A 26,624-nucleotide genomic window follows, 5' to 3' on the forward strand; every position below is an offset into this window, starting at 1 on the left:
ACCGTGGGCAGGTTTCAGAGGCCCAAGACACTGGGCTGCACTCCCTGAACCGAGTTACCTGCACCACGGCCTCCTGCTGCCCCGCAGCCCCCTGCCCGCCCCGGCCTGATGACGCCGCAACAGCCCTGGGGCCCCTCTCAGCGCGCCGCTGCCGCCTCCCAGCCCCTCACCCGCGGCCCTCCGCGCCCGATCTCAGCCCCCGGAGACGTCGGGACCCGTCGGGCTGGGCCCGGGTCCAGAAGTCCGGTCCGGCGCCGGGGCGGCTGATGAGGAGGTTGTGGCCGGGTCGGGCGGGCCTCGCCTCCCGTTGCCGGGCAACCGCCTCCTCGCCTCGCCGGGGACCGGCAGCCGTGCTACCCTCACCCGCCGTCGGCAGGGCGCTCCCATTGGCTCCCCCCGCGCTGCTCTCGGCTCCCATTGAGCGCCCGCCGCCGCTGCCGCGTCCTCATTGGCGCGCTGCCCTCTGGCCACGCCGCGTCACTTTCTCACGCCATTGCCCCCGCCTTCTCAGCCAGCTGCGAGTCGCCCGGCGGGCGGGGCCTGGGAAGAGGCAGCTGTGATTGGCGGGAGGAGCTGCCGCTCAGGGCGCGGGCCGGAGCCGGGGCGGCGGGGCTGTTTAAAGGCGCCACTTGCCGGCGCCCTGTGTTTTCCCCGATTCGTGCGAACGGGTGAGGGTGCGGAGCGGCGAGCGACACCGGGAGCCATCATCTCTGACAGGTGAGGGCGGCTCGGCACCTGGAGGCCTTTGGGCTGGACGGTGTGCGCCGCCGTCTCAGCGCCGGGCAGCGGCCCCTGCGTGTCCTCTCCGCCGCGACGGGAGGCGCGTGAGGCGGCGTGGCTGCGGAGCCGCCTGCGGGGTTTGGGGATGGGTCGGCATAGTTAGAAGCGGTATTTTCAGTGCACGCAAGCGTGTTGGCACTAGTGCCTGCAGTGCGGCAAGAGGGGAGGAAAAAAAAGGAGGAAAAATGGAGAAAGGGAAAAAAAGAGAGAGAAAAAAGTATGATAGAGGAAAAAGGGAAGGAAGAAAAAAGCAAAAGAGGCGTGTGAGTGTCTCTTAACGCTGGTGTCAGTCTGCACAGGGCGCCGGGCGCTGCCGGGAGCATCATGGAACATCTCCCGGGCACGGCGTGCGGCGCTCCCTGCCCGGGGCAGACGATGACGCCAAACGCCGTCTGAAAGAGCCGGTGCCGGGCGCGCTGGGCGCTTCCTCCCGTCCTGCCCGCGGGGGAAGCACCCCGGCTGGGTGCGCTGTGGTGGGCGGCTGCAGCGGGGCTCTGCCGGGCTCTGCCCCCGCCTCGGGCTCCACAAAGAAGCCCGAAAGCGGCGACGCCTTCGGCGTGTCGCTTTGTTGCTTCTCCGTGTCGCGACAGAGGCGCCCACCCAAGGTGGGGAGGGCGGGGCGGGCGTGGCCTTCTGCTCAGGCCACCCACCATCACGCAGGACGAAGGCAGCCGGGTGCTGCCCCCGGCGATGCTGGCGGCTGCTGCACGGGTGTGGGCATCTCGGCACTCACTCGTGCTGCTGACCGAGCCCCGTTCTCGGATGTGCCGGGCGTGCATCCGGAGGGAGGGCACCCCAGCGCGGGAGGCGCTGCGGGTGGGCTCTCACGAGTTAACTCAAGGTGCCGTCTCTGCGGTTCGGTGTTTGTACGCGTTTTGCCCGCCTCCCACGCAGCCCCACCCCGTGAGCCCGCAGGTGAGCGGGGCGCGGGGATGCCACGTCCACGCACGGCCTGTGCCGTGGCGAGTGCGGGTGGCGGCAGGGACCTCTCGTGGCGTGACCGCTGTCCTGCATGCGCTGGGCACCTGTGGACCTTTCGGCTCTGCGGGGATGACTAGGTGATGTCATGGCTGTAGCTGCCAGGTCATCACTGCTTAACTTCCGAGGAACAGCGTGCGGTGGCTCCGCTATCATCACCAAAGCCTCTTCCCTGGGTTCCCCAGAGGTGAAACCCCAGAAGGAGTTACCAAGTGTACTGCTTCTAGCCAACAGCCTGAGGGCTTATTTTCTAATTTTCATGTAAGTGTTCTGTATGAATTAGAACTTAGGCAGAAAATGACAAAGTCCAATTATTGACAAAATACTCTCAAATTCTTAACAAAAGCAAATAAAGCTACCAGTTTTTATGGGAGAACATATTTCTGGCAATGTTTGCAGAAAGAAGTGTGTGTTTCATGCTGCTCATCCACTCCTTATACAACCTTAGGGGGATGCGAAATATAGCAGGTTTCTTGTTTATTTATATTAAAGCATTTGAGGTCCTCCGTCTTTTAAAATAAATTGTACTTTTGAGTGCTCTTTCATTTTCAGTAAAAACTCAATGATGGGAACTTGTTTACTGTTTGAGCAAGAGGACAGAAGACTCTTTGTTTTACAGCAAGTAAATGATTTTTCCTGAAATGACTGACTAAAATAACGTGTTATATGTCTCATTTTCTTCAGTAATCGGAGCAAACTTATAAAGCCATGTTTTCCATTGCAGTACAGCCTGACAGTCCTGACTGCTGCTGTGTTAGGTGCATTTGGTCAGCTTGGTGTTTGATAAGCTATGAGAATACAATAGAAAGAGCCTCCCTTTAGTTGTCTTCTGTAGGAAGTTTTCTGATGAGAGAACTGCAGCCAGTATGAATTAAATGCCAGTTTTGATCTCAAAGTTCTGTAAGGAACAAGCACAGAGCAGAGTGTTTTCTTCAGCCCTCACCAATAATGCAAATCCTCTTCGCATACTGAGTTTCCTAATAATTCACTGACTGGTTAAAAGCCACTGTTCTATGGCTATTACAGGTGAGGTCCATTATGTGCTGCATGCATTGCATTTTAGTATATAACTTAAATAAAATTATTACTGCAAGAGTCTTTGAAGTCCCTTTCAGCTTTCTGGCTCTTGGAGCAGAATCAGCTCAGCTTTTGTACAAGGCTCATCCTTGGGGTGTCTGCCAGACCCTGTGCTGAGCCAGCAGTGGTCTGTATTTCTTTTTCATCCCCTTTTGATGGAAATGAGGTGTTTTCTGCCAGAAAGAGGGCTGAACCCCGAAGCCCTTTTCCCAGCTGGTGCCTCCGGATCTTGCTGTCGATGGCGTGTCTGCATTCATAGAGGGAGCCAGAAAGCATCATCCTCCTCCCCTACAGTCTCTATGCAGATTTGGGGTAAAACGGCGAGTTTTGTCCCCCGGCGCTGCGCCGTGTCTCCAGGAGGTGGCGTGTGACTGGCCGAGACGGGACGTGATCCTGGTATCTCCTGGAGGGGTCCTCCGGAGCACCGAGGCTCCCTTCCCTGCCTGTGGCTTTCGGGAAGCTGTGATGGGTTTAAGCAGAGAAGGTTGTCATCGCTTCCAGGTGACAGCTCGGAAGCGCCGCCCCCGGGGGAGGAGCTCCCCGCGCCTGCGCAGTAGCCGCCTGCGCAAGCCGGTGTGCGCAGCGCGCATGCGCGGCCCGAGGCGCCGGCAGCCGGGCATGGGATTCCGCAACGTGTAAGGGCCGGGGGCCACGGGCGGGACGTGGGGGAGGCCGGGGGTGGTCGGGCTCCGCGCTGCGCCGAGCCCATGCTGCGGGTGGGACGCACCGTGGCTGTTCCACGCCACCCTTCGTGGCTTTTCGCCGTCTCCTTGTCCGGGCCCTGGGTAACCTTGAAGCGCGTTAGGGCAGGGGGGCGCCCGCCGCCCTCAGCGCGGCCGGGGCGGCGGTCACCTGGGGTGACGGCCTGCGTGCAGGAGAGACCCCTGTCGGCGTGGAGGGAGTGAGCTGGGGTGCCGGCAGGAAGCACACACTAGGCGAAACAGATTCTTTTGGTTAAAATCGCGGCAGTGCCGCTGTACGGCTGTTGTGCAGTTCTTCGGTCAGCAGCTGCAAATAGCGCTTTTTTCCCGTCTACGCGTTTTAAGTCTACAAGAGAAAATACTTAAATAGGTTATTTTAGGTACATCATAGATATGCTTGGAACTTCGTTAGAGACAACCAAAATGAATGGCAAGCCATGCAGTCTTACATGAGGCTGAACCTGTAACAGAAAGCACTCTTAATATTTTCCTAATGCTTACCTTAATACACATCCCATGAAGCTGTCATTCCTGCAGAGAAAGGCTTTATGCAGCTCTTGGTGGTTTTGTGGAAGAAGATGGTTGAGGTCAGGGTGACGGTACTTGAGCTGTGCACAAAAGGGACAAATGCTCTGGAAGGATGTAAGCAAAAATATGGGAAGATGGTGCCTGTCTGGGTACTACGTATAGGCTTAGAGTAACGGGGTGTACGATATCCCCAAGCGTAGTGACAGTAAAGTTATGGAGTTCAGATAAGAAAACTTAGTCTGTTGGGGAGAATCCCTGTGTGTTCATCTCAGCCTGTGAAATATTCCTTCAGGCCTGCTGTTAGGAGTTCCAGTCTTCTGGAATGCCAGAACAGAGAATAATTAAAAGGAACAAAAAATAAAACCCAACCAAACATGCAAAAAGAGTTGTTCCCCCCCTGCCAAAAAAACCAAACCAAACCAAAACAAACAAACAAAAAAACCAAAACAAAACAAAAAAAACCAAACTGCATCTTTGTTGTAGGTATAAACAAAATGGAGCACCTTAGCTCATTTACTTTAAAAATAAAAATAATTTTGAGAAGTCGTGGCCTTTAAGGCAGAGATTTCCTGGTAAGGACACCTGTTTAAAATGTATCCTTATCAGGAAGTTCCCAAATGCCAACAATTTTTCTAAAAAATCAAATGTTTCTACCTTGGTTGTGTTAAATTGAGACTTTGCATATAAGCAAAAGTAGGATAATGGACATTAAGACTACTTTCTCAAACACTTGTGAAACATGTGTTTTGCTTCAGTGAAGTAGCTTGAACTTAAGCTACATCCATTCATCTCCAGGGCTGAAATTTGTGTTTTCACTTAAAAGTTCATCTTAGTGGAAGTTTTGTAACATTTTATATTGATGTTTACATTATACTGAGACCAGAGGCTAAGGCTTTCCTTTTTCAAATGACCTTGTAGAATTCCTGCAATGTAACTTTTTCTATAAACTTAGATAAATTGAAAGTAGGTCTCTCAAAATGGATGTGAATAAATTGTCTGGTTTTGTGGTTTTCTTTTTTTCTTTAAGATCTACCACGATGCCTGGCTCTCTTCCAGTGAATGCTGAATCCTGTTGGCCCAAAGATGTGGGAATTGTTGCTCTGGAAATATATTTCCCATCTCAGTATGTTGACCAGACAGAGCTGGAGAAGTATGATGGTGTGGATGCTGGGAAATACACCATTGGGCTGGGCCAGTCAAAAATGGGGTTCTGCTCCGACCGGGAGGATATCAACTCTCTCTGCTTGACTGTGGTTCAGAAGCTCATGGAGAGGAACAGCCTTTCCTATGATTGTATCGGGAGATTAGAAGTTGGAACCGAGACAATAATTGATAAATCAAAATCCGTAAAGACTGTCCTGATGCAGCTTTTTGAAGAATCTGGTAATACGGATGTAGAAGGAATCGACACCACCAATGCATGCTATGGAGGCACTGCTGCTCTTTTTAATGCTATTAATTGGATTGAGTCCAGTTCCTGGGATGGTGAGTTCAGGGCATTTTCTTGAAAAGTTACATCATCCCCTGGTTTTGGGTATTCTGCCTCATAGTGACAGTGTTCATGTTTAATCATATAAAACCCAAGAGGGTAAACTATTTTTCTCTTCTGAAGTCTTTTTGTTAAATGCTCTGGGTGTTTGCCACCAGTTCAGTTACAGTGCAAAAAATAATGACATGGCTTAGAATCACTGGTGTTTTCCTGCAAATTTCAGTGGCTGCCAGGAAGTTGAAAGGTGGGGGAGAAGTCAGGATTGAAGAGCCCCTTAATCTTGAGGTCATTTCCTCTGTAGCCAAACTCTAAAAATTGCTGATGGATGGTAAAATGTACTAGATTCTGCTCTGTTTCTCATTGTTATTTCTGTGTGTTTCTGACAGGACGCTATGCACTCGTTGTTGCTGGGGACATAGCAGTGTATGCCACTGGAAATGCCAGGCCAACAGGTGGAGCTGGTGCTGTTGCTATGCTGGTTGGTCCAAATGCTCCGTTAATTTTTGAGAGAGGTTAGTCCTGTGAGAAAACAAATACTGTTCAGCCAGATAAGTGGATCCATTCCAAAGCCTGCCCCCTGTTTTTTGTGTGTTGCTGGAAGGATGGATTAACTCCCACTAATGTCAGAAATTGAACTTTAACTCCTCTTGCTCTGGGCTAACATGGCCAAGTCCCATTGCAGGAGGCAGCAAATAACAGCCAGAGGTGCTCCTGTCTTTTCATTTCCCTGTGGACTCTCCAATAAAACTGGCTAAGAGTGGGCTAGAGCTCAATATCACAGTGCTCTATGTCCCAGGTGAAATGATGAAAATAACTTGTTACTTGTGTTTATCATGCTCAGTCCCAGCATACTTAATAAGCAGTTGAGAACTGTGTGAAACATTACTTTAAAAGGCCTGAAGTGCTATGAAAACCTGTTTGACTGGGCCCAAATATTGCTTCTTTCCCCACGTGCTGAGTAATGCATTCAGATTGACTGAAAGCAACTGAATGAAGTAATTTTCAATTTTTCTCCATCAGGGCTGCGTGGAACCCACATGCAGCATGCATATGACTTCTATAAACCAGATATGGTTTCTGAATATCCTGTAGTTGATGGCAAACTATCTATACAGTGCTACCTCAGTGCATTAGATCGCTGCTATACTGTCTATCGCAACAAAATCCACGCCCAGTGGCAGAAGGGTACGTAGCCTCACGTGATGGTATTGCAAGATCTGGCAAATGCTGGAATGTGTAACTACACAATGTATTTTCAAGCTTTAGCATCAAATCTAAAGACTAGTATATGGGTCCCTTTCTTCACCTTTGTGTGCTCTTAGGCAATTGTTATGTTTGCTCTCTCCCATAAAAAGCATGTTATTTCTGTTCTGGTGTGGCTAAAGACCTGGTAGTCAGTAAGCAGTCGTCTCTACAGGCTTTTGTTTGTGTTACCTACAATACCTTACTTAAAAACCCATTATTCTCCTCTTCACCCAAGCTCTTAAGGTTAATATTTAAGTGTTATGTAACAACAGTTTGTTTGTTTGTTTGGTTTTTTTTGTACTCTGTATGTTTAGTAACTGCCTCACTCATTAATAGGCACAGATGTCAAAATGCTGAGTAGAAATGCGGAGATTCTGTTAACCTTACAGTTTTTTTATCATAGAAGAAGGGCAAAAATAGTTGTTGCAAAAGGTCACTAAGAAAGTAATTTGTAAATACAAGTAGCAGCAGTGTTTTAAAAGAACTTGACAGCAATAATTTGTCTTGTATGCTGATGTGTTTTGATGACTGGTATCCTCCCACCCTGCTATTTTATTTTCATAGTTGAAGTGAGTACTAAATGTAAGTTGTAACACAATGTTTCTGCCATTTTCAGAGGGGACAGACAGACGTTTCACCTTGAATGACTTTGGATTCATGATCTTTCATTCTCCCTACTGTAAACTGGTGCAGAAATCTGTGGCTAGACTCTTGCTGAATGATTTTCTCAGTGACCAGAACCCAGAAACAGCAAATGGTGTTTACACTGGTCTGGAAGCTTTCAGGTGAGAATGGCTGCTGTCTTCCTTGTTCACGTAATTTTAATTTGGTACGCATCCAAGGTGTGTTTTTTACTTTCTGCTATTTTACTAACTGTTTCTGAACTTCTATTTTTTCATAGGGATGTAAAACTTGAAGATACGTATTTTGACAGAGACGTGGAAAAAGCTTTTATGAAAGCTAGTGCAGAGCTCTTCAATCAGAAAACCAAAGCTTCGTTACTTGTATCCAATCAGAATGGAAATATGTATACCCCTTCAGTCTATGGTTGCCTTGCCTCTCTTCTAGCCCAGTAAGTATAAAACTGGAATAGAAACAATAGCTTTTATATATAAGGTCATAAAAGTTTTTTGTTTCAGAAAGCCATTTGTAAAAGCACCATATAGCAAACCTTTTCCTACTAGATTGCCTCAAGCAGAAAGGCTGAAGTTAAAAAGTTACTCTGTGCATACAATCGGTTAAAGTGACAAGCACGTTCAAAATTTCTATGTCAGAAGCTGATCTGATACAGCTGCTTACTGCCTTCCAAAGTAGGATCACATTTGTAAGGTGCCATCTTTTCCCAACCTCAGCCTTCTTCCCCTGCCCCTTCCCCACCCCCACCCAAAAAAACCCCACTGCTGTGGAAAAGAGAATCAGACTGCTTTCTCTGTTTCACTACAATAAGCAAAGCCAAATTAAATAGTATTTACTTTTTTTTTTTTTTTTTTTAATGGCAAACTTCTAAAAAAATCAAATTAAGTTTTAATTAGACCATTCCTCTTGTACTCTTTTTTTCTTTGTTCTGACTTCGCCTTCTAAGATGTGGTTGTTCATTTTAGGCTTTAGGTCTCTTAAGAACTGAAAACTGACTGCCTTCTAGATAATCATGTTCTGGGCATATCTTTGCTCTGTTTTGCTGTGACAGCTTTGGAACTTACAACAGCAGTGTCTGAGTTTTTAAAAGTCATCATTTATGCACACAGCATGCTAAATGTATATTGTAGTCAGTATAATTTGCTGACTGCTTTTTTCTAAGCTAGCTGTAGTTTCTGGTTGTTAAAAATTGGCACATTGGCTTAATTCTCACTTAAAACAAATGTTGCTTGATCTGCAGGTACTCCCCAGAGCAGCTTGCAGGACAGAGAATCAGTGTGTTTTCCTATGGCTCTGGTTTTGCTGCTACGCTGTATTCCATCAGAGTTACACAGGATGCCACTCCTGGTGAGTGAGAGGAACTCCCTTGCACAGCTCACCTCTAAATTCCATGTTACACTAACCTCCAGCATAGCCTAACCTGCAGAACAGTGCCTAATGACAGCAGTGTTAAGATGTTTCAGTTCCAGAGAATGTTTAAGTGTCTCTGTGGGCGAATAAATAATATTCTTCAAATTCCGCTAATGTTCTGATTGAGTAATTGTGAATATTTTAAACTTACTAAAACTTTAGCTTCTGCAATGCAAAATATTTCAAATGGGCTTGAAATGTTAACATACTAGTGTGCAGTTCTTAACACTAGTGTTACCTTACCTGGTGGTTTTATATTGTAGGTTCTGCACTGGACAAAATAACTGCCAGCCTTTCTGATCTCAAAACAAGACTTGACTCAAGAAAGTGTATTGCACCTGATGTCTTTGCTGAAAACATGAAGATCAGACAGGAAACACATCATTTGGGTAAGGACTTTGTAAATATAAATAATTCCTAGTCTTACAGTAAAATGCTCATCACTTAATTCACCTGACTTTAAATGATGAGGGTGTAGAATGAAGGAAATGTCCAACTCTTTGCACTTCTGAATAGCTCGTGTCCATTGGCCCAATGTGGGTGAAATGAAAATGCACACTTGTTTATTTTCTGTCATACTACTCCAAACCACAACGTCCTGTGTTGTGTAAAGCTCTGACCAAGAGCCAACTAACGGTGTATTTCTGACTTTTTTACAGCAAACTATATTCCACAGTGCTCGGTAGAAGATCTCTTTGAGGGAACCTGGTACCTGGTGCGTGTGGATGAAAAGCACAGGAGAACTTACGCACGGCGCCCGCTCGTGGGGGATGGACCTCTGGAGGCAGGAGTTGAAGTTGTCCACCCAGGCATTGTTCATGAGGTGAACACTCAACGCTCTTTTAAATATTGATGTAAATGGTGAAACGGTTTGTGTTTGTCCTAGCACGTGCATGTATGTTAAAAGAGGAAGTGGTTTAACAAGTTATATTAAATACTTTGTTAACATATATAACATATAAGCCAGAAGTAAAAAGTTGAATGTGGGATTTTTAAAAGTATATTTCATCATAACAAGAATGAAACTGTTCAGGAATGAAACAAGAACAAACTGGCTCTTTTCACGTAATCAGTTTGCATGAAGCATGACCAATTTGACTGACTTAAGACCAAGCTGTCCTGTGTAGCACACGTGTTGTTTGAGAGTTGGATTAACCATGAAGTATGAATGTCCGTGAACTAGAAAACTGTATTTAATGTTTTTTTTCCCTTCTTCTTAGCACATCCCAAGCCCTGCTAAGAAAGTGCCAAGAATCCCTGCAACAACAGAATCTGAAGGCGTTACTGTTGCCATTTCCAATGGGGAGCATTAAGATACCTCTGTGAGGTGGGGAATCAAGGCGTAAGGGTAGGGCGAGAGAGGAAAAAAAAGATTGCAGTAGTGCTGAAGTTTCAGTGTACGGTAGTACTTCATTGGAGCATGAAAAACCTGTTTAAGCTCCTTAAAAATATTTGTCCTAATACGGTATGCTAATATTTATACAATTTTGAGAACACTAGAAACATTAATATACTGGAGATGGAGAGACCTGACAAGGTCTATGGGGATTCCTAAACATGTCTGAATTTTTTTTAATTGCAGAGTAGTAGCTGTAGTCTATTACAAGGTCTTTGTACATAGAAACAAAATAGTCTTCTGCTTGCTATTTCCATGTGAGATTACTTGAAAACTACACTGTTAACTTCTACTTAAGTGTGTGGCAAAATAGTCCAAGCTTTCCATGTTAGGGTTCTCAGTGCCTTGACAGTAAGCAGTCAATCTTCTGAATACTGCACTTCTTCTCTTTCCCTTTGTCACCTTCCCTTTCTTCTCCCAGCCTACCTCCTATCCCCCTGTTGCTTTGGGAAAGGTATAGAACTGAGTAACATTCATTGCTGGACTAGACAGGTGGTTTTCTTCCAAGAAACTCTGTGACCCACTGTGTTAGTTACTGCATAATTCCCCCTAACATCCATATGATGTGTTTTATACCTGCATTATAAATCACAGCAGCCTGGGAGAAGAGAGGAAAAAGAAGAGAGGTAGTAATTTTTTTATTCTAAAGAACAAAAAAAGGGTGTAATTTTTGGGTTTGTTGATTTGGCACCTTTGGGATTGTATAGTAGGAGTATTTAAGGCAGCGAAATTTTCAAATAAAACTTAGAGATGCTATGGAGCTGTTTTAATTGGCCAACAAAGGAAGGGAGGAAGATCACTTTGGAGCTCTGGCCTCTCGCTATTCTTTATATAATATGTTTCTAAACGACCATTTCCAACTTTGGCTTTGTGCTTCGAAGCCCTTCTCACTAGTATTGTAAGAGTGGGGTCTTTTTTTTTTTTTTTTTTTTTTTTCCCAACATGCAAGCTAGAAGCTATCCATTTTGCAAGTGGTAGATACACAGTGCTAATGGGGAGTCCATTCTGGTAGATTTTTAAAGCCCAGATTGGAAATGAACTATGACATAAGCCTTGTAAGCTTGTAATATATACTTAAATTGAGCTAATGTACAGAATGAAGTTTTGTTGAATTTTTTTCTTTGCTAATTCTCCAAAACTACTTTATCTAATACAAAGTAGCAGAACCTGATTTGTCTGTTAAATTACAATTTTTGTGTGTAATGAAGTGTTTGTATTATCTGTCACTCACTAGGATTTGATAACTTGCTGTATTTGTACAGTCAAGCCTTGGTAAAAATAGTTGTTTATTATAAATTGATGAGTACTAATCTGTTTGTTTTGCTGAAAATGATGGAGCAATATGCATGATGATAGTGTTTGCAAGTATTTTGGTTTAGGTTGCCCTTGTGAAACTTATCTTGGCACCAGAAAAAACAAATTGCCTTGGAACAAAGTCCATTGCTGGCAGTGGACAAGCCAAGAAGTGAGCTACTGGCCCAAAGTTAACCACAGGGACCTCATGGTCTGTGAGGATGATCCTTTATTAAAATAAAGTTGGAGATATTTGAAACCTGTTGGAGTAGTGCTGACTTGTTGGGTTTTCAGGATGCCTTTTTTTTTTTCCTTTAACAGGAAGAAAAGAGGAATCTGGCCCCGTAAAAACCTAAAGTTGTGGGTTTACAAGCTGTGTGGATCTTCTGGGTCTTTCTTAATATCATTCCATTACAAAAGTAGAAAGAAAGGGTTGCTTAGACTGGTGTAAAACCATTATTTCAGGGTTGTGTTTCCAGATAACTGCTTTCATGTAAGAACTGTTTATAGGGGAGGAATTCATTCCCAGCTTATGAAATAAAATTGGTACTTTTATTCCTGTCCTATGAAAGATGGTATTGTTTTATCCCCCTCAGAAAAACTGTGAAGGGGGACTCATTTTTCCTTTGTACTTACCTGAGCCTCACAGAGTCCAGTTTCCTATGGGTGGCTTTTCAGAGTCATTTGTAGCTCATTTACATTAATTACTCCTTTCTTAAAGTCAACTGATCATCTCATCAGTCCCCATAATACATAAGGCATCCTGGTCTTAAATTTGAAGGCACCAGCTGTACCTCTCTAAACGTTGTATTAGCTTACTTGCCTTAACTAAAATTATGAGACTCTACCTCTTAGTTTAGGCATGTCAGCCATGCCTGTTGAGAGAAGGACAGCTACTGCACTTTTCCACCATTTGCGTTGGAGCTGATGGTGTTGAAGATTAACATATAAAATAAGCAATTAAAGCTGAAAGTGTCTACACTTCGGTGATGCTTGGAACAATTGGAATTGTCAGGCTACCCAACTTTTAACTTGCAGTGGTCAAGAGTGCCAGCCTTTGTTGCCAAGGTAGGATGGCAGGAGTTAGTACAAGTCTGTAATACTCAATATATAAGGGGATTTTGTTATTGGTTCGTTCAGCTTACTGATACCTGTTGCTAAAGCAAGAATTTACATGAGTTTTGGAGTATGCTTAAGTTTTTCTTCACGGGAGTACAGCTGGAGTCCAAGCAGTTCTGAACTGTTGGAACTGTGCAAGTAACAGAAGGTGCCAGAAGGTCAGTAAATGGTAACCCAACCAGTTATGCACTAGGAATTGCAACCACACATGCAGGGTTAAAGCAGCATATCTTGATTTGCCTTCCTGAATTGTGACAAATTAGGAGCTGTGATCAACAGCATTGCCGTTTCTTTAAATAAAATATTGAAAAAAGCTCTAAGTTTTGTCATGTTTAATTTACTGAAGAAATTTTAAAGAAGAGTGTGCAGTTGTTTAGATTATAGTCTGGTTTCTGCTTAAATTTAGTGCTCTGCAAAAAGTTGTGTCAAGCTGAGGTTCAAATTTCGATAAGTTATCTCTTACATGCCTGTACTGAGGTGTCCGAAGTGTGTTAAATGCAATAATGTTTGATCTTTACTAAAAGATCACCTCTGCTAATCATCCCTTGCCTGTTTTGCCTCCTGGGGATTTTGCACTTTGCTATATGAGGTGTCTGGAGCAAGGGACAAAGAAATGCATAAGAGCTCTGTATCTGAGTGCTTCGCTGTGACTTGAGAAGTGCGAAGGAGATGAGGCGTTTCCGGTTTATTCAAAAATTACAAAAAATGTAACACTAGAACTCGTGAAACATGAATAAAACCCTTTGTTAAATGTGCCAAGTATAAAGCCTGCAGTGCAATTTATAAAATGGAGCACAGCTTGGATGTGTGCTTCATCCCACTGTAAGAACTGATCCTTCTCCTCAAGTCGTGTTCTTTGGGGTCAGGGTGGGACATGATAGGAACACATTCAAGTGCCCTTTTCTTCTGTACCTTGTGCAAAACAATTCTGTAAACTCCTGTTATTGAGCTGCGTGCATCTCTTCCACGGTTATTTTGAATGTGCTCTTCTGTGATTCCTAGATCTTCCAGAATGTTTTTCACTTCGATTTCTTCCTCTTTGAGTGTACTCATGTCTGATAAGTACTTTGGATCCAGTTTAAATGGCTGTAAAGGTTTGGGGTACTGTATTCCTTGCATCCATTCACTGTTCATAATAAGCTTGACAGAGTATCTTTCAGTCGGTACTGGCTGAAGGACTCCTTTTATCAGTTTCTGGCAAGTTTCCGAGAGGCAGGGGGGCAAACTGTATGTCCCCGCAAGAATGCACTTTTTCAGTTTGGCCACAGTGTCTGCCCGAAATGGCATGACACCCGTTGTCATGAAGTATAACAGGATCCCCAATGCCCAGATGTCTACATAAATGCCAACATAGTTTTCATCTCGGAAGAGTTCAGGAGCAGCATAAGGAGGAGAGCCACAGAAAGTATTTAAAGTTTCATCTCTTTTACTTATTGTGCTGAATCCAAAGTCTCCCACCTTAACACAGGTGTTACTGGTGTAGAAGACATTTTCTGCTTTCAGGTCCCGGTGAATGATGTTATTCTCATGCTGTGAAACAAGAAAAAAAATTGATGTTAAGTTGTTCACAGGAAGGTTCTCAAGTGACTAGCTGTTATCATTGATTAACGGCCACATAGGAGAAAGGGAGTCATCTTGGGCAAAGCCAGAAGCAAGTACTACAATAAAACTGAAAAGTTGAAGTATTTGAACAAATTTAACTTTGTTCTTTACTGATACAGAAACAACAGAGTAGGTGGAGAAGATGGGAAGGATGCTGAGTTTAAGAACAGTAGCAATCTTTTGTTAACTATTCATAATATAAACTATTTTCATGAAGCAGATTTGTGATAGTATCATAGCTAATCCTACAAGACTAGATAGATATCTTCATGTGCAAAATATGTATTTTTTCAGAGTTCAGAACACTAATTTTGGCAATTACTATATTTCTGTAATGGTGTAAGTAAAAAAAAAATAATTTTTTTTTAACTCATTCCATTTTTGTATATATTATTGGCTTGTGGATTTATGATGTGAAAGCATTAAGTTCACCAAGTAGACGCCATCACAGATAAGTTGTTACAGTTCTGTTGTGTAATCTAATGGCCTACGAGGAATGGGTGGTGGCAGGAGAAAAGGACCACAGACTTATGCCTGGCAAGACACAAAGTTCAGTGGTGTCCTCTAGTTTTAGAGATCTAAAGTAAATACATATGCTGTAACTTGTACTTTTTTTCCCTTGGAAATGGTAGTAGCACCCAAGGACTCAAACTGAGTTTGCTCTGCCTAGTGGTGGTATACCTGTCTCGGTTAGGTAAGGTTTTAGCTTTGTCTTGAAGTAACTATGAGAAATGGTACTCTCTGCCCTGCCCATAGAAGTGACAAAGTGCGTGTGTCCGGAGACAATCAGGAAACCCTTCAGCATCCAAAGATTTTTAAACTGTCATTGATAACAGGCAGGGAACTTCTGTCCTTCTGTGGACTAGCAGCAGTGAGATGTGATTTAAGTAGCCTGGATTTGATAGCTCAGCACAAGTAAAATGTTTTCCAGAAGGCTGTGTGTACAGGTGAAGCAGGTTGGCCAGCTTGGTAATCTGGGTTTAGTGCTAGGAAACATGCAATCTTGAGATGTAAAGTAATTTTCAGTAGCTGCTGAGTACCTGTCCTATAGAAAAGGTATTGAAGCTAATCCATCACTTACTTTTATACGATATGATCCTTTTGTCAGAATATACTAAAAATGTGTGCTGTTCATATATGCCACAAGCAGTCTGTAATGCAATTTCTAGATGCCTGACCTGGGAGCATCCTTGCTTTTGACTTTGCCTGAGGCTGTTACATGTCAGGAAAAGGCAAGCCACCGGAGGGCACCCAGAGCCAACTTTAACAAACAGTACTGCTCATACTTGCAGAACAGTCTTCCCTTGTTTTTATGCTGTTTAAAGTAGCTGAAGTTACTGTGCAGGTTCAAAGGAGATGGTACTGACATAATTAATTATTCCTTTTCTGCCTTTTATAAGATGGTTCAGGCTCTACACAAATTGCATCATCCTAAACCCAGTTGCAATACTGAAGAATAAACAAGGGGAAGTGACGTGATGGGTGTTAACTTCACAGGTTTGTGCTAAGACAATGACCAGGAATTAACTGTTTTAAGTGCCAGTCTCCTCCATGCATTAATAAACAAGCTGGATGCTTGCAACACCTAACAAGCCTCTTCTCTGGAATACTTTCTTCTACCAGAAGAGCAATTGATCTTATGTTTTGAAATAGCTGGAGGTAAGACATGAAACCCCTATAGCAATGTAAAGCAGACAGAGTGCTGTTGCAAAAGGGGTGTTTCTACCTACTGGTTGTTCCCAGTTCAGTCTTCTCCCAAAAGCTGTCAACAGAGGGGCAGGAACTTGAGGTTTATGTGAAAGCTCTCTCAGATACCTTTTTAGACAGCTCTTCTCTAGCTGTTTTGCTCTTCAGAAATGTGGGCCTGAAATCTTATTAATAGTAAACATGCTAATTGAAACCCAAAAGACAGAGGCACAACATGTGCTAGAGCAGTGAGGGACAACATGCTTGTGGAAGAAGAGCAACTTACCATGTGCTTCACAGCAGACACAATCTGGGAGAAGATTATTTTACACTCTGTTTCTAGCATCTTCCCTTCTGTACTGATTTTAGTGAAGAGCTCCCCACCTCCTGCATACTCCATCACCAAGTGCAGTTTTGAGAGTGTCTCCACCACTTCATATAGTCTGATGATATTTGGGTGGTGCAGTTTTTCCATGCTGGATATCTCACGAGACAGCAAACGTTGAGTCTTCCGGTCTAGCTTTGTCTTGTCCAAAATCTTAATTGCAACTTTCTCTGAAAAGGAAAATGCTTTTCCATGTTATTAATGCAATAGATACAAATTCTGATGCTGTTTACTTACAGCAATGCTTGGTCACAGAAGTGCAATAAAATTTCACCTCTGATCAGTATATACTGAACCAAAGAGGCCTGCTGAGTCCTGCGATATTTCACACTCATGCCCATGCCCCTTTACAGCTATGGCAGCCTATGCATTGCTGAGGTAGCTAAAGGCTGATGAAATATTGCAAGGGCTAATCAAATCATCGCTGTTTTAGTGTGCTCCGCTGCTGTCAGGCTAATACGTGTCTGATGGACACAGTCACAGCATCTGCTTTGGTGTCTAATGCTGGTAAAGAAAGTCTGTGCTTTCTCTTTCATTGTTGGCTCAGTGCTCTTCACATGAGCTGGATCTGATCCTGGTACTTGCAGACTCATAGAATCACAGAGTGTCCTGAGTTGGGTGAGACCCACCAGGGTCATCGCGTCCAACTCCTGTCCCTGCACAGGACAACCCCACAGTTCACCCCATGTGTCTGAGGGTGTTGTCCAGTCTCTTCTGGAACACTGTCAGGCTTGGGGCCGTGACACCTCCCTGGGGAGCCTGTTCCAGCACTCCACCAGCCTTTGGAACAGGCTCCCCAGGGAGGTGTCAAGTTTAGTTGCTTTGTTTCAGAGTGGACAAACAAACTTGGGAGTAATTTAGGGGCTCTGGCTACAACCCTGCAAGTTCAAACTGCAGAGGTGTTTTTAAGTTGGTGTGACTTGGAGAACTCTTCCCTAACTTCTTATACTATGCCCCACAAATTCTGTTGCCACAATCGGAGTTGTAGAGGTTTATCTTTCTCAGAATAGAGGTACCAGTTTTTCCCATATGTTAATGTAGGAGTAGTTCTTGGTACTGTTGAGAATACAGAAAACTATATGTTTATGTCTGTGTGCTACAGTGGGCCATGAATCTGCATCAAACACAGGTTTTATTCTGAGGAAGGGAAAAAGACCAAAACAGCACTGAAATAGAGTAAGTTCCAGCATATCTAGCTGTCTTACTCTGTCCAGGTAATGCAAGCTGCTGCTAAATTCCACATGTTTCTATAGCATATCTACAGCAAAGTCAAGGGCCACAAAACATAGATACACATCTGCAGCTGCACCACATCACCAGGGAACCTCAAAGCAGTATGAACAGGTCAGTCACAACTGACCTTATGAGTAGGTTATGGCTTTTGTCTTCACTCTCTTGAATACAACTCTTTATTCCCAGGAATACTTCCCCCCCCTCCCCCCAAGAATAGCTTAGCCAAATGTTCACAGATATCTTAAAAATTAATCAGTTTTATCAAATCTTTCAAAAAAAACCTTCACCTTGGTTTCTAGTACATGGGAGTAAATTTTAAAAAGTCAGTATTGCTTACTAGTTGCTTTTGAGAGAAGAGAGGCTATTAGATTTGCACATGTATGTTGGTATAAAAGCATTCAACATGTTTTTACTCAATATTGTAAAGTTATTTAACTCAGGTTTAGTATTCCAACATATCTAAAGGAAGTGTTAAGGATACATAAACCTGCATGTCTGCACAGATAAAGAAAACTCCATGTTTGATATGTTTACCTTAGTAACGTACATTGCGAGGAAATGCAGACACTGAATGGTAACAGCACCCGACACTGACCCTAGCAGACCTCTGACTGTGGCCCCAGCCACATTTTAGTGAAAGACTGAAATGGTAGCGTATTGATCACCTAAACCAAGAGGGAAAAGCATCAGCTCACAGTAGGTGATATTTAGACAACTAAGTGCCCAAATACTACAGGGGTAACAATTATTACAACCTTAACTTTGTAACTGCATCATTACATCTTGGTTTATAAAAACGGGGGGTATTTGAGCTTTAAAAAAATAATCTTCAAGGTTAAATTCGTTATCCTTTCTTTTGCTGGAATTTGCTATTCCTCCTGGTCAGTTTTCTTGCCAAGTTTTAAAAGGAAAGGGAGAAAAAAAGTTTGGAACTGAATGGCTTGATCCCGCTCACTGTTCACACACCACCATAAATCAGAACCAGGCTCCTTTGTATCTACATCACTGCAGTTGCACATGCATGACATGCAAAGAAAATCAGCCCACTAAAACTGTAAAAAAACTAACACCGTGCTTTTTTTTAAACTCATTCCCTTTGCTTCCAAAAAAACCCAGCTGGTTTACAAACCCTGTATTACTGCATGGTGGCAGTGCTTGACAGAAGAGCATTTTTAGCAGGCAGCTTATTTGCCAAAATACTGAAACTGAGTAGCAAGAGATTCTTCTGACTATATGCGGTATGTGCTGAGGTCTGAAAAGAGCTAACTGAAATCTTAATAAGAGAAGTTCGGAAAAGGTTGAGAAATAATTTCAGGAAGGAGTGATGTATGCTATTATGACAAAAGGAAACAAAATACAAACAAGTTACAATTGCTTAAAAAAAACCAAAAAACACAAAACCAAACAAACAAACAAAAAACCACAACAAACACAAACTAGGTTCCTGGGCATTCCTACCTTTGCAATTGATGTTTCACATTCGACTGGCTTTTTGCTAGCTGTAAATTGTGGATGCTTTTAATCGCATCTGAGCTGTGGTGTCATACTACATTTGTCAGCTGGGATATATGTAAAATAAAGGTTATACAGAGCTTAGGACCCTAACAGTCCTTAGCAAGCAACTCTGCCAGTCTCTGGAGAACAGGCTAATGAAATCGGCAACAGTCCCAAAGAACCCAATACACATCATAGCATCAAAGATTTTCTGCATCCTCTAAGCAACCAAGACAGTACTTGTGAGAGAAATACGGGTCTTCAGCCAGTGTGATCCTGCAGTTTTTCCCTCTCTCCCTCTAGGAAACTTTTCCTGTATCCTGTTGTGACAGATCACAAGGGCCACAGAACTGCACATGCATGTAATTGTTACAAAAGCTCACCTTAGTGAAGGGCATAATTCATAATTGTTTCTTTTTTTTTAATATAGGGTGACATGTCAGGAGAAAGACCATAACTGGAACTTAACACTATGACAATAACTGAAGAGCTGAACAGCCCCCTGATACACACACCTCCCCCTACTACAGGGATCCAAACAGCATTAATAATGAAGCCTTTGTATTTATATAATCAGAAAACAAACAAACAAACAACCCAACTTGTACTCATTAACACTGTGCAGGAACATCACTTTGTTACCAAAACACCAATGTGCATCTACTGGAAAACTCAGAATCCTCTTTGTGGGTGGTGGGGGGTGTGTGTGTGTGCATGTGTGCACGTGCCTATTCTCCTATCTGCGTACTGTATTTTATGAGGACAGATAGGCTCACAGGAAGAGATGGGTCAAAAGATGTTTGTCCTTCTTCCTTCCTCATGACAGTTGCAAACATAGTATTGAGAAATTTATTCCTTGCCCCGTGAACATTTTCACCAAAAAAAAAGATTCTAAAAAAGAAAAAAAAAAAAAATTGAGATATTTTTGGTGAAAAATAATTTTCTCAGGAAAAAAAAAATGTTTTTAGTATTTAGTTTGACCAAGCTTACTGTATTCACTGAAGTTAAAAGTTTTCAATCAACTTTATTGAAATGCTAAAGCAACCTGTCTCCTAAACAAGTTAAACAGATCATAAGATCATAAGTTCATCCAGATCAACTTTATAACTTCCCTTCTTTAGCATTCTTCCTGTTCCCAGTACAGGAGCGGCACTGCCTCCAACAGTAAGGACAAGACAGCTTTCTCTGGAACGAAAGATCACAAAAAAGCAGAGGAAACAACTTGCTATGGGCCAAGTAAAACAGAGATGCTTTTCTGCAACAAGCAAAATGAAAACAATCCACAAGCAGTTAAAGCAACCCTTAGGCATAGGCAGGATTAAATTTGGAAAAAATAAATACCGTCAGTTCCCCACTTTGACTCCCAGTGCAACATCTGGTGCACACAAGGGACACATGAGCTTTCACACCTCTGCAGTCCGGGCTGAAAGAGGTGGTAATAAAAATAACAGACAGCATGTCATGAGAAGGCTTTTGGGTGTATCTCCTTCTCTCACCCACAGTGTGATGGAGAGAAGGAGAATCAATCAAATTGGAAAGGAAAGACTACAAGAAAAAAACAAGATAGCAGTGCACAAAGATATGGGGAAAACCAGTAATCCCTGAGGGAAAATGAGAACAGTTTCTGTTACTGTCAGACAGGCAGAGGCAGAAAAAGAAACAGGACAGATGAAGACAAGTTCTTAGTTATACCTATAACTGAAGTGTTTGCTCCAGTTACTGAGTCTTTATAGTTCTTTGTAGAAGAAAAACATCCTAGCATATAGAATGCTTTTCTGTAGTTCAAAAAAAATTAATAATAATAGTAATCAATTCAACACAAACCCTGAGGTCCATGAGCTGGCCAGGGAAACGGCAGACGGACAGGATGAGGTGTAGGAGGGGGGGCACAACACCGTGCTTCACAGTGTGGAGTGTTCACGCTATGGGATGAGATGTTTTAACTCCATAAAGTGCGGAGATAAACTTTTCTTGTAATAGCTGACATCTAGGAAATGTTTTTGTTTGTTTGTTTGTTTGTTTTAAAAGCCTAATCGAAACCTGAGTATTTATCTGTGACTCTGCCTCTATATTCACTCAACAACAACAATAAAAAGACACATGCAAACTACGTGTGTATTTAAGGTTCAGATAGCATCTTTCTTCCCAAAGAGGTCCATTTGCACACATACAGAACAAGGGCACTCACCACTCAGGTGATCCACACAACCATGCCTACCTTTTGTTAGGGAATGAATTCCAAGCTTCACTTGTGAGAAATTCCCACTTCCTATTTCTCCTCTGACTCGGTAGAAGCCAATTCTCTTTCCCAGGGTTAATTCTTTCACCACTTTTTCATTCTGGGACATATCCTGCATCAGTTTCTCAAATGGGGTCAGCCTGTGCTGTCTGCCCTCTTCCTCTCCTCCATAGCGCTCCGGGTGCCCATCGTCTTCTCCGCTGTCCTCACGATGCCACATGCAATAGCCGTGTTTCCCAAGACTTCCTCCATTCACATATCCTGTTGTCATAGTCTATAAGGTAATCATATCCCCATTTAACAAGATGGCCTGATAAGGAATTCAGGTGAAATAATCCTCTATGAATATGCAATCCTTCACATAGTGGACACTGTGACAAACCCAGCCAAGAAAGCAGCTTACTGAAAGTCCAGTAGTTAGTTTGGAAATTACTCCAAAACCAGCTCTGACATGTCTATATATTGCAGTTCTGTTCAAAATCAGAGATAAAACTGGAAGCTGTTTACACCCATCTCTCACTAATAGATTTAGTATGTTTGGATCTTCATCTACAAGGTAAAAGACGATTTGCAATTAAAACTGTAAACTTTGTGCAAGGAAGTGGTGAGTTGCTTGCTGTCTATGCAGGACATTTGACACATGTAAACCATTTGACATGAATTTTCAGGCTTTAGCTTGCTGTTTTGAAAACTAACTTGATAGATAAAGGTCAAACAAATAGCTGGTTAACTACTCTGAATACATGCAGAAGCTTCCAGTTAATTTTGAATAGCTGACCTTTAGGGCATTGTTCTCCTTGATTCTGGTACCAGTCCAAGAGCTGAACGTATGGTTTGCCTTTCATTCATTCTTCAGCCTGAGAGCTTGTCACGGTGCCTTGGAAACGTCACTGTGCCCTGAAGCCTTGCTGTAAAAAGTATGTTGTTCTTGTTTCCTCCTCATCGTAGGTTTGACAAAGCAACTGATCCTGGAAGATGACAGGAAAGGCACAAACTATGCACCAGGCAAAAGAAACGCTGCCTCTCAGTATCCCTGCAGTCACATGGTGGGACAATACAGGATTAAGTAACTGCAATGTCACGTTAACCCTTCTTTATTTAGATGAGCTTTCTTTAACACCTTGAGCCTTCTCAAAATTTTGCCAGATGCGTGGTGTTCCTAAGTAGACAGATGAAGACCGTCATTAAAGCCTTTACATAACAGCCATACGCTTCACTAAATAACAGCACACCGCATACCATGTCACCAATTTAACTCTTATATGACTGGCAGCACAGACGAAGAAGTCCTTTTTCTAAATATACATGCAATCACCTTTAAAGCAGCACACCATTTTAGTCGCTTTTTACCGTTCTTCTTTAACCTTGGTAAACAGGAGGTGATCAGCAATGGCTAATCAGGCAGCCACATGCCTGAGGGTGGAGAGCCGGGCAGGAAAGCTCTGAGATGGCGCGGGTGGTGATGCTCACCTCCCCTGCTCCCAGCGGTAGCACCGGCCAGCTGGCAAACACTGGAGATGCCCCACTGCTGCCGTGTACGGATTCACCAGATTGAGGGGGACAGAATTAGAACAGTACCTCAGTGCCTGGAGCTTAGGAAAGGCTGACAGTCACCTAAGGTGCCACACCGGAGGACGGACGGTGTGTGATACTGCAGGTGGAGCTGCCCTCTAAACCCCAGTCTTCTGCTTGAGCAAGAGGTGAAGAGGCCAAAGGCACCTCGTAAGGGCAAAGAAAACACGGCTGGTGACAACTGAATAGGAACTGGAGTGGTACAGGAGCACTCAGTTGCTTCTACAGAGGGGCCGAGGTGATCCAGCATCCAGGAGGCTGCTCCTTCCTCTCAGACACCCTGGTGATTTTGCAAGTTGCTTCCCCTCTCCATGCTGCGGCCACGCTGCTGACAGCTCTGCCCAGGGACAGGTAGAGAGCCCGGCTTCTCCTTGCCCTCACAGTACAGGAAGGTCCATCACTTCTCCCTGTCACTCCTCTGGGCCAGGGATGCTGCTTACTGTGCGTGCTGCAAACTTACAGCTGACACAGTTTGCAACGGGAATGGAAGGAGAATGTACTCATTCCATGATGCCTTTGAATTCTTGTTACTCTTTTTGTTTTACTCCTGTTTGAAGAAAAGGGCCATTTTCACAGTTGACAGAAAAAGTATAAAATAATAATAATTAATCAATCGTGTTGTTCTCTGGATATAAATAGAGTCAAAACCCTGACAAATATTGTATGTGTGCAACAACTATTGGTCAAATCCTGAAATTGTTAGTAGGGAAGAGACTGAGTGACAACTGAATAAAGTCTTCAGTGTTCTCCCATCAAACCACCCTCACTTACCATAGAATTACAAAATAATTTAGTGCATCACAAGACAGAGTGAATAGATGTATCAATGTGCCTTCCACTAGACCAGGTCTTTCAAAGCGCAACGTGGCCTTGAACACTTACAGGGAAGTTGCATCCACAACTTCTATGGGCAGTTAGCACCAAGTGTTCCCTTTAAATTTATTATTTGGTACCAAGGAAGAAAAATCTGAGTGGAAGGACATCTGCACCCCCAGCAAATAAAAACCCCACCTAAACCCAAACCTTACAGTCTCTATTTGTTCTTCTTCACCATTTGGGTAAAGGATGATTTCTTGCAGGACTGCCTGAATTCCGGCCCATAGTTGTTTTCTGTTTTAACACCACAATTTTGAGAGTATTTTAGGTAGCAAAAAACCTGTTACATGAAACTCGGCAGTATTTCAGTTTTAATGGTGGGCACCACTCTGGCAGAGCAGGACTTTTGGAAGCCACTGGCCTCCTGTACACTGAGACAGTGATTCAGGTGTTCCCATTCTGCTGTTTGATCTTGAAGAAAATGACAGCAGCTCAGGTTGTCCATGCAGAAGGTCTGGAATGCTCCATGAGCAATGTCAGAGGTGCCATGTACAAGCTACAAACTATTATTTAATTAAGTATCATTGGATGGGCAGTGGCATGCCCATCATCTTATCAAAGAACAACTGTAGCTTATGGGTGTAGGCAGAGCACTCTAGAGTGGTAGGTGTCGACAATTCTGCTCTTGCAGGAGAAACACAAAAGTACTGCTCATGGTGGGCTGTAGGGGGGGAAATGGCAAGATGCTCTGAATAGCTGTGTCTTATGTGATTCTTATGAATGTCAGTCTATTCAGCATTAGATGTCACTCAGTTAAAGACCATCTTCTGCAAGAAGAATCAAGCCCTTTGCAGTTAACTGGCTGTACAGAAAGGGCTGGCTGCACGGGAAGGATTTCCTTCAATCAGACCCACACAAGCCCCTCCTGAACACATTTGGTAAAGGCAGAGAAGGAGGCGAGCCCAATCTGTGTGACCAGTCAGTGTCACAAACAGACCGCAGGGCAATGCCAGGGCCTCGTGGGGACAGGGCTGTCAACAGAAAGTCAAAACTGCGCTCAGGCATCAGTACATGGCTCTTCCAGAATTTGACCCTGCTGAATTTCTCCTGGGGCTCAACGTGCTCTTTTTTAGAGCACAGCCTACCATTAATCTCGCTTTCAGGCTTCCCACTAATGTCAACCCTGCAATCTCCTGGCACTTGGTCAATTGGCTAGGTTCCCCCTCTCTTTTAAGATGAGCTATTTCAGTATTCCTGGTATTAGCAGAATGTGTACCGTCTATTTATGGCCTGTGTTCCTTCCTGTAATCTAAACCAGTAAAATCTACTCTGAAATCATACAAAAGGACACTAACTGTAAAAGTAAATAATTCTAAGAGAGAAGGGAACAACAAGGAAATCAGAAGTCATCCAAATATTACAATGAAGGACAATTATTTCAGTTTTTCTTTCTCCAGCCTGGCTAGCTCTCAACCTAAAAAAACCTCAGAAGAATTAATCTACCCAAATTATTACTTTAAAAACCAAAATAAATGAGCAAAAAACAGAACATTATAAAAAGCATCACAAGACAGAGTGAATAGATGTATCAATTCTTTAAAAACCAGGCCAGCCCAAGGCTGCTCTTGTTTGACCTCGTTTTTCAAATATTTCCAGGCACTGACCATCTGATCCTATTCTAAGAAGCTCTAAATACCCTCAGGCTTCAGCTGCAGGCTCAGTTTAAACCCTGCATCCCAGCTCTTAGGAAATTTAGAATGAAAGCAATAAGGATGAAATAAAAAAAAAAATAATAAAAAAAAAAGATCACTGAATATACCAACTTCAGTTCTCAAAATCCCACTTTGGCAGGTATATAAAAGTGATATGGTCTTAAGAAGCTTTGAATGGAACACGTGGAACCACAGAAGCAGCTAGACCAGGGCTCTAAGCACCACATTTCCCAAATTTGTTTCTTTTATTAAACCCTTCTTTTGGAGAGCCAAAAAACTATCCAGCTTTGTGTGCTTAAACTGCTGCAGCTCCCAGTCAGTGACTATGAATAAAGTCACCACTCAAATCCTCAGAATCCAGAGGGTGCCATTGGATATTGCAACACATTCACTAGAGTCCACTTGTCAGCCCCTCTGCTGTCCAGCCCCAGAAGAGCAGGATTTTGGAGGTATTTCCCTATGTTAGATTACCTTGATTTGTTTGACTTCCCTTGAAGAACAGCTTGTCTCCTGCTTAGTACATTATATGCACCTCGAGCCAACTGTAGAAACAAACAAGGTAAAGTTGCAGGGATTTTTTTAAGTCATCCGTAAGAAAAAGTTGACCTTTTTTTTTTTTAAAAAAAATAGCTTTGAAAGTTCAGTTATTGCAAGAAAATACCAGCAACCCAGTATATTTCTATGCTTGGAAGACCTATACTTTATAAAATATGAGACCCCAGCAGAACAGTCCACAAGATCCGTACCACAGACCAAACATGGCACGAAGATCTCCTGTGCAGCCACAAACCATGTTCACTGACACAGGGAAAGCAGCAGCTCCACTTTTGTACTTTTTCTCAAGTAATATTGGTTCAGTGCATGGCTGTTGTGGCCAAAGGAAGTCAATGTTTGTTCAAGGTTTGCCCTGAGCACACTTTTTTTTATTTAAATGAGAAGCACTCTCAGTGTTATTTCTGTGAATGCCAGAAAACATACTGACTATATAAAATGCACACCCTAGAGCTTTGTATGAGTTGCTAAAAAAAAAAAAAAAAAAGGTTCAAACCACACAATATAGCAGTTACAGGCTAAATGCAGACTGTATGTTCCCAGCTCAGGTAGGAGGAAATAGGAGCAGTGCAAACAACTCGCTCTCTCTGCCCAGGCCCACACACCAACCATTTCGGTACATCCCAGAATTACTACTGTTACCTAGCATAGCGTTCAGTTTGCCAATTACTGTTTGATGAA

General features: G+C 43.3%; 2 protein-coding genes across 7 annotated transcripts; one reads left to right on the forward strand and one right to left on the reverse strand.

The window, feature by feature from the left end:
• Positions 1-574: 574 nt before the first annotated feature.
• On the forward strand, positions 575-12,972 carry HMGCS1 (3-hydroxy-3-methylglutaryl-CoA synthase 1). 3 transcript variants are annotated; one of them, XM_071801884.1, is made up of 11 exons: positions 3,379-3,470; positions 5,092-5,549; positions 5,940-6,065; positions 6,574-6,738; positions 7,415-7,583; positions 7,700-7,870; positions 8,675-8,781; positions 9,108-9,233; positions 9,504-9,667; positions 10,065-10,171; positions 11,855-12,972. In XM_071801884.1, exons 1-10 carry the CDS (start codon positions 3,424-3,426, stop codon positions 10,155-10,157), a joined length of 1,626 nt encoding a protein of 541 aa, XP_071657985.1. In that variant the 5' UTR covers positions 3,379-3,423; the 3' UTR covers positions 10,158-10,171; positions 11,855-12,972. The 3 variants fall into 3 exon arrangements, with proteins under 3 accessions (XP_065716589.1, XP_071657985.1, XP_065716588.1); XM_065860517.2 differs by lacking the exon at positions 3,379-3,470 and adding an exon at positions 575-717 and having other exon boundaries at positions 10,065-12,972; XM_065860516.2 differs by having other exon boundaries at positions 10,065-12,972.
• On the reverse strand, positions 12,747-25,937 carry NIM1K (NIM1 serine/threonine protein kinase). Of its 4 annotated transcripts, XM_071801885.1 has the most exons (5): positions 25,863-25,937; positions 22,070-22,259; positions 21,271-21,565; positions 16,227-16,495; positions 12,747-14,182 (listed from the first exon to the last, which is right to left on the reverse strand). In XM_071801885.1, the coding sequence occupies exons 3-5, from the start codon at positions 21,560-21,562 to the stop codon at positions 13,433-13,435; spliced, it is 1,311 nt and encodes a 436-aa protein (XP_071657986.1). In that variant the 5' UTR covers positions 21,563-21,565; positions 22,070-22,259; positions 25,863-25,937; the 3' UTR covers positions 12,747-13,432. The 4 variants fall into 4 exon arrangements, with proteins under 4 accessions (XP_071657986.1, XP_071657987.1, XP_065717673.1 ...); XM_071801886.1 differs by having other exon boundaries at positions 21,271-22,259; XM_065861601.2 differs by lacking the exon at positions 25,863-25,937 and having other exon boundaries at positions 21,271-21,520; positions 22,081-22,477.
• Between the last annotated feature and the right edge of the window lie 687 nt (positions 25,938-26,624).

Source organism: Patagioenas fasciata, chromosome Z (assembly GCF_037038585.1).
Source record: "Patagioenas fasciata isolate bPatFas1 chromosome Z, bPatFas1.hap1, whole genome shotgun sequence".
NCBI classification, from domain to species: Eukaryota; Metazoa; Chordata; class Aves; order Columbiformes; family Columbidae; genus Patagioenas; species Patagioenas fasciata.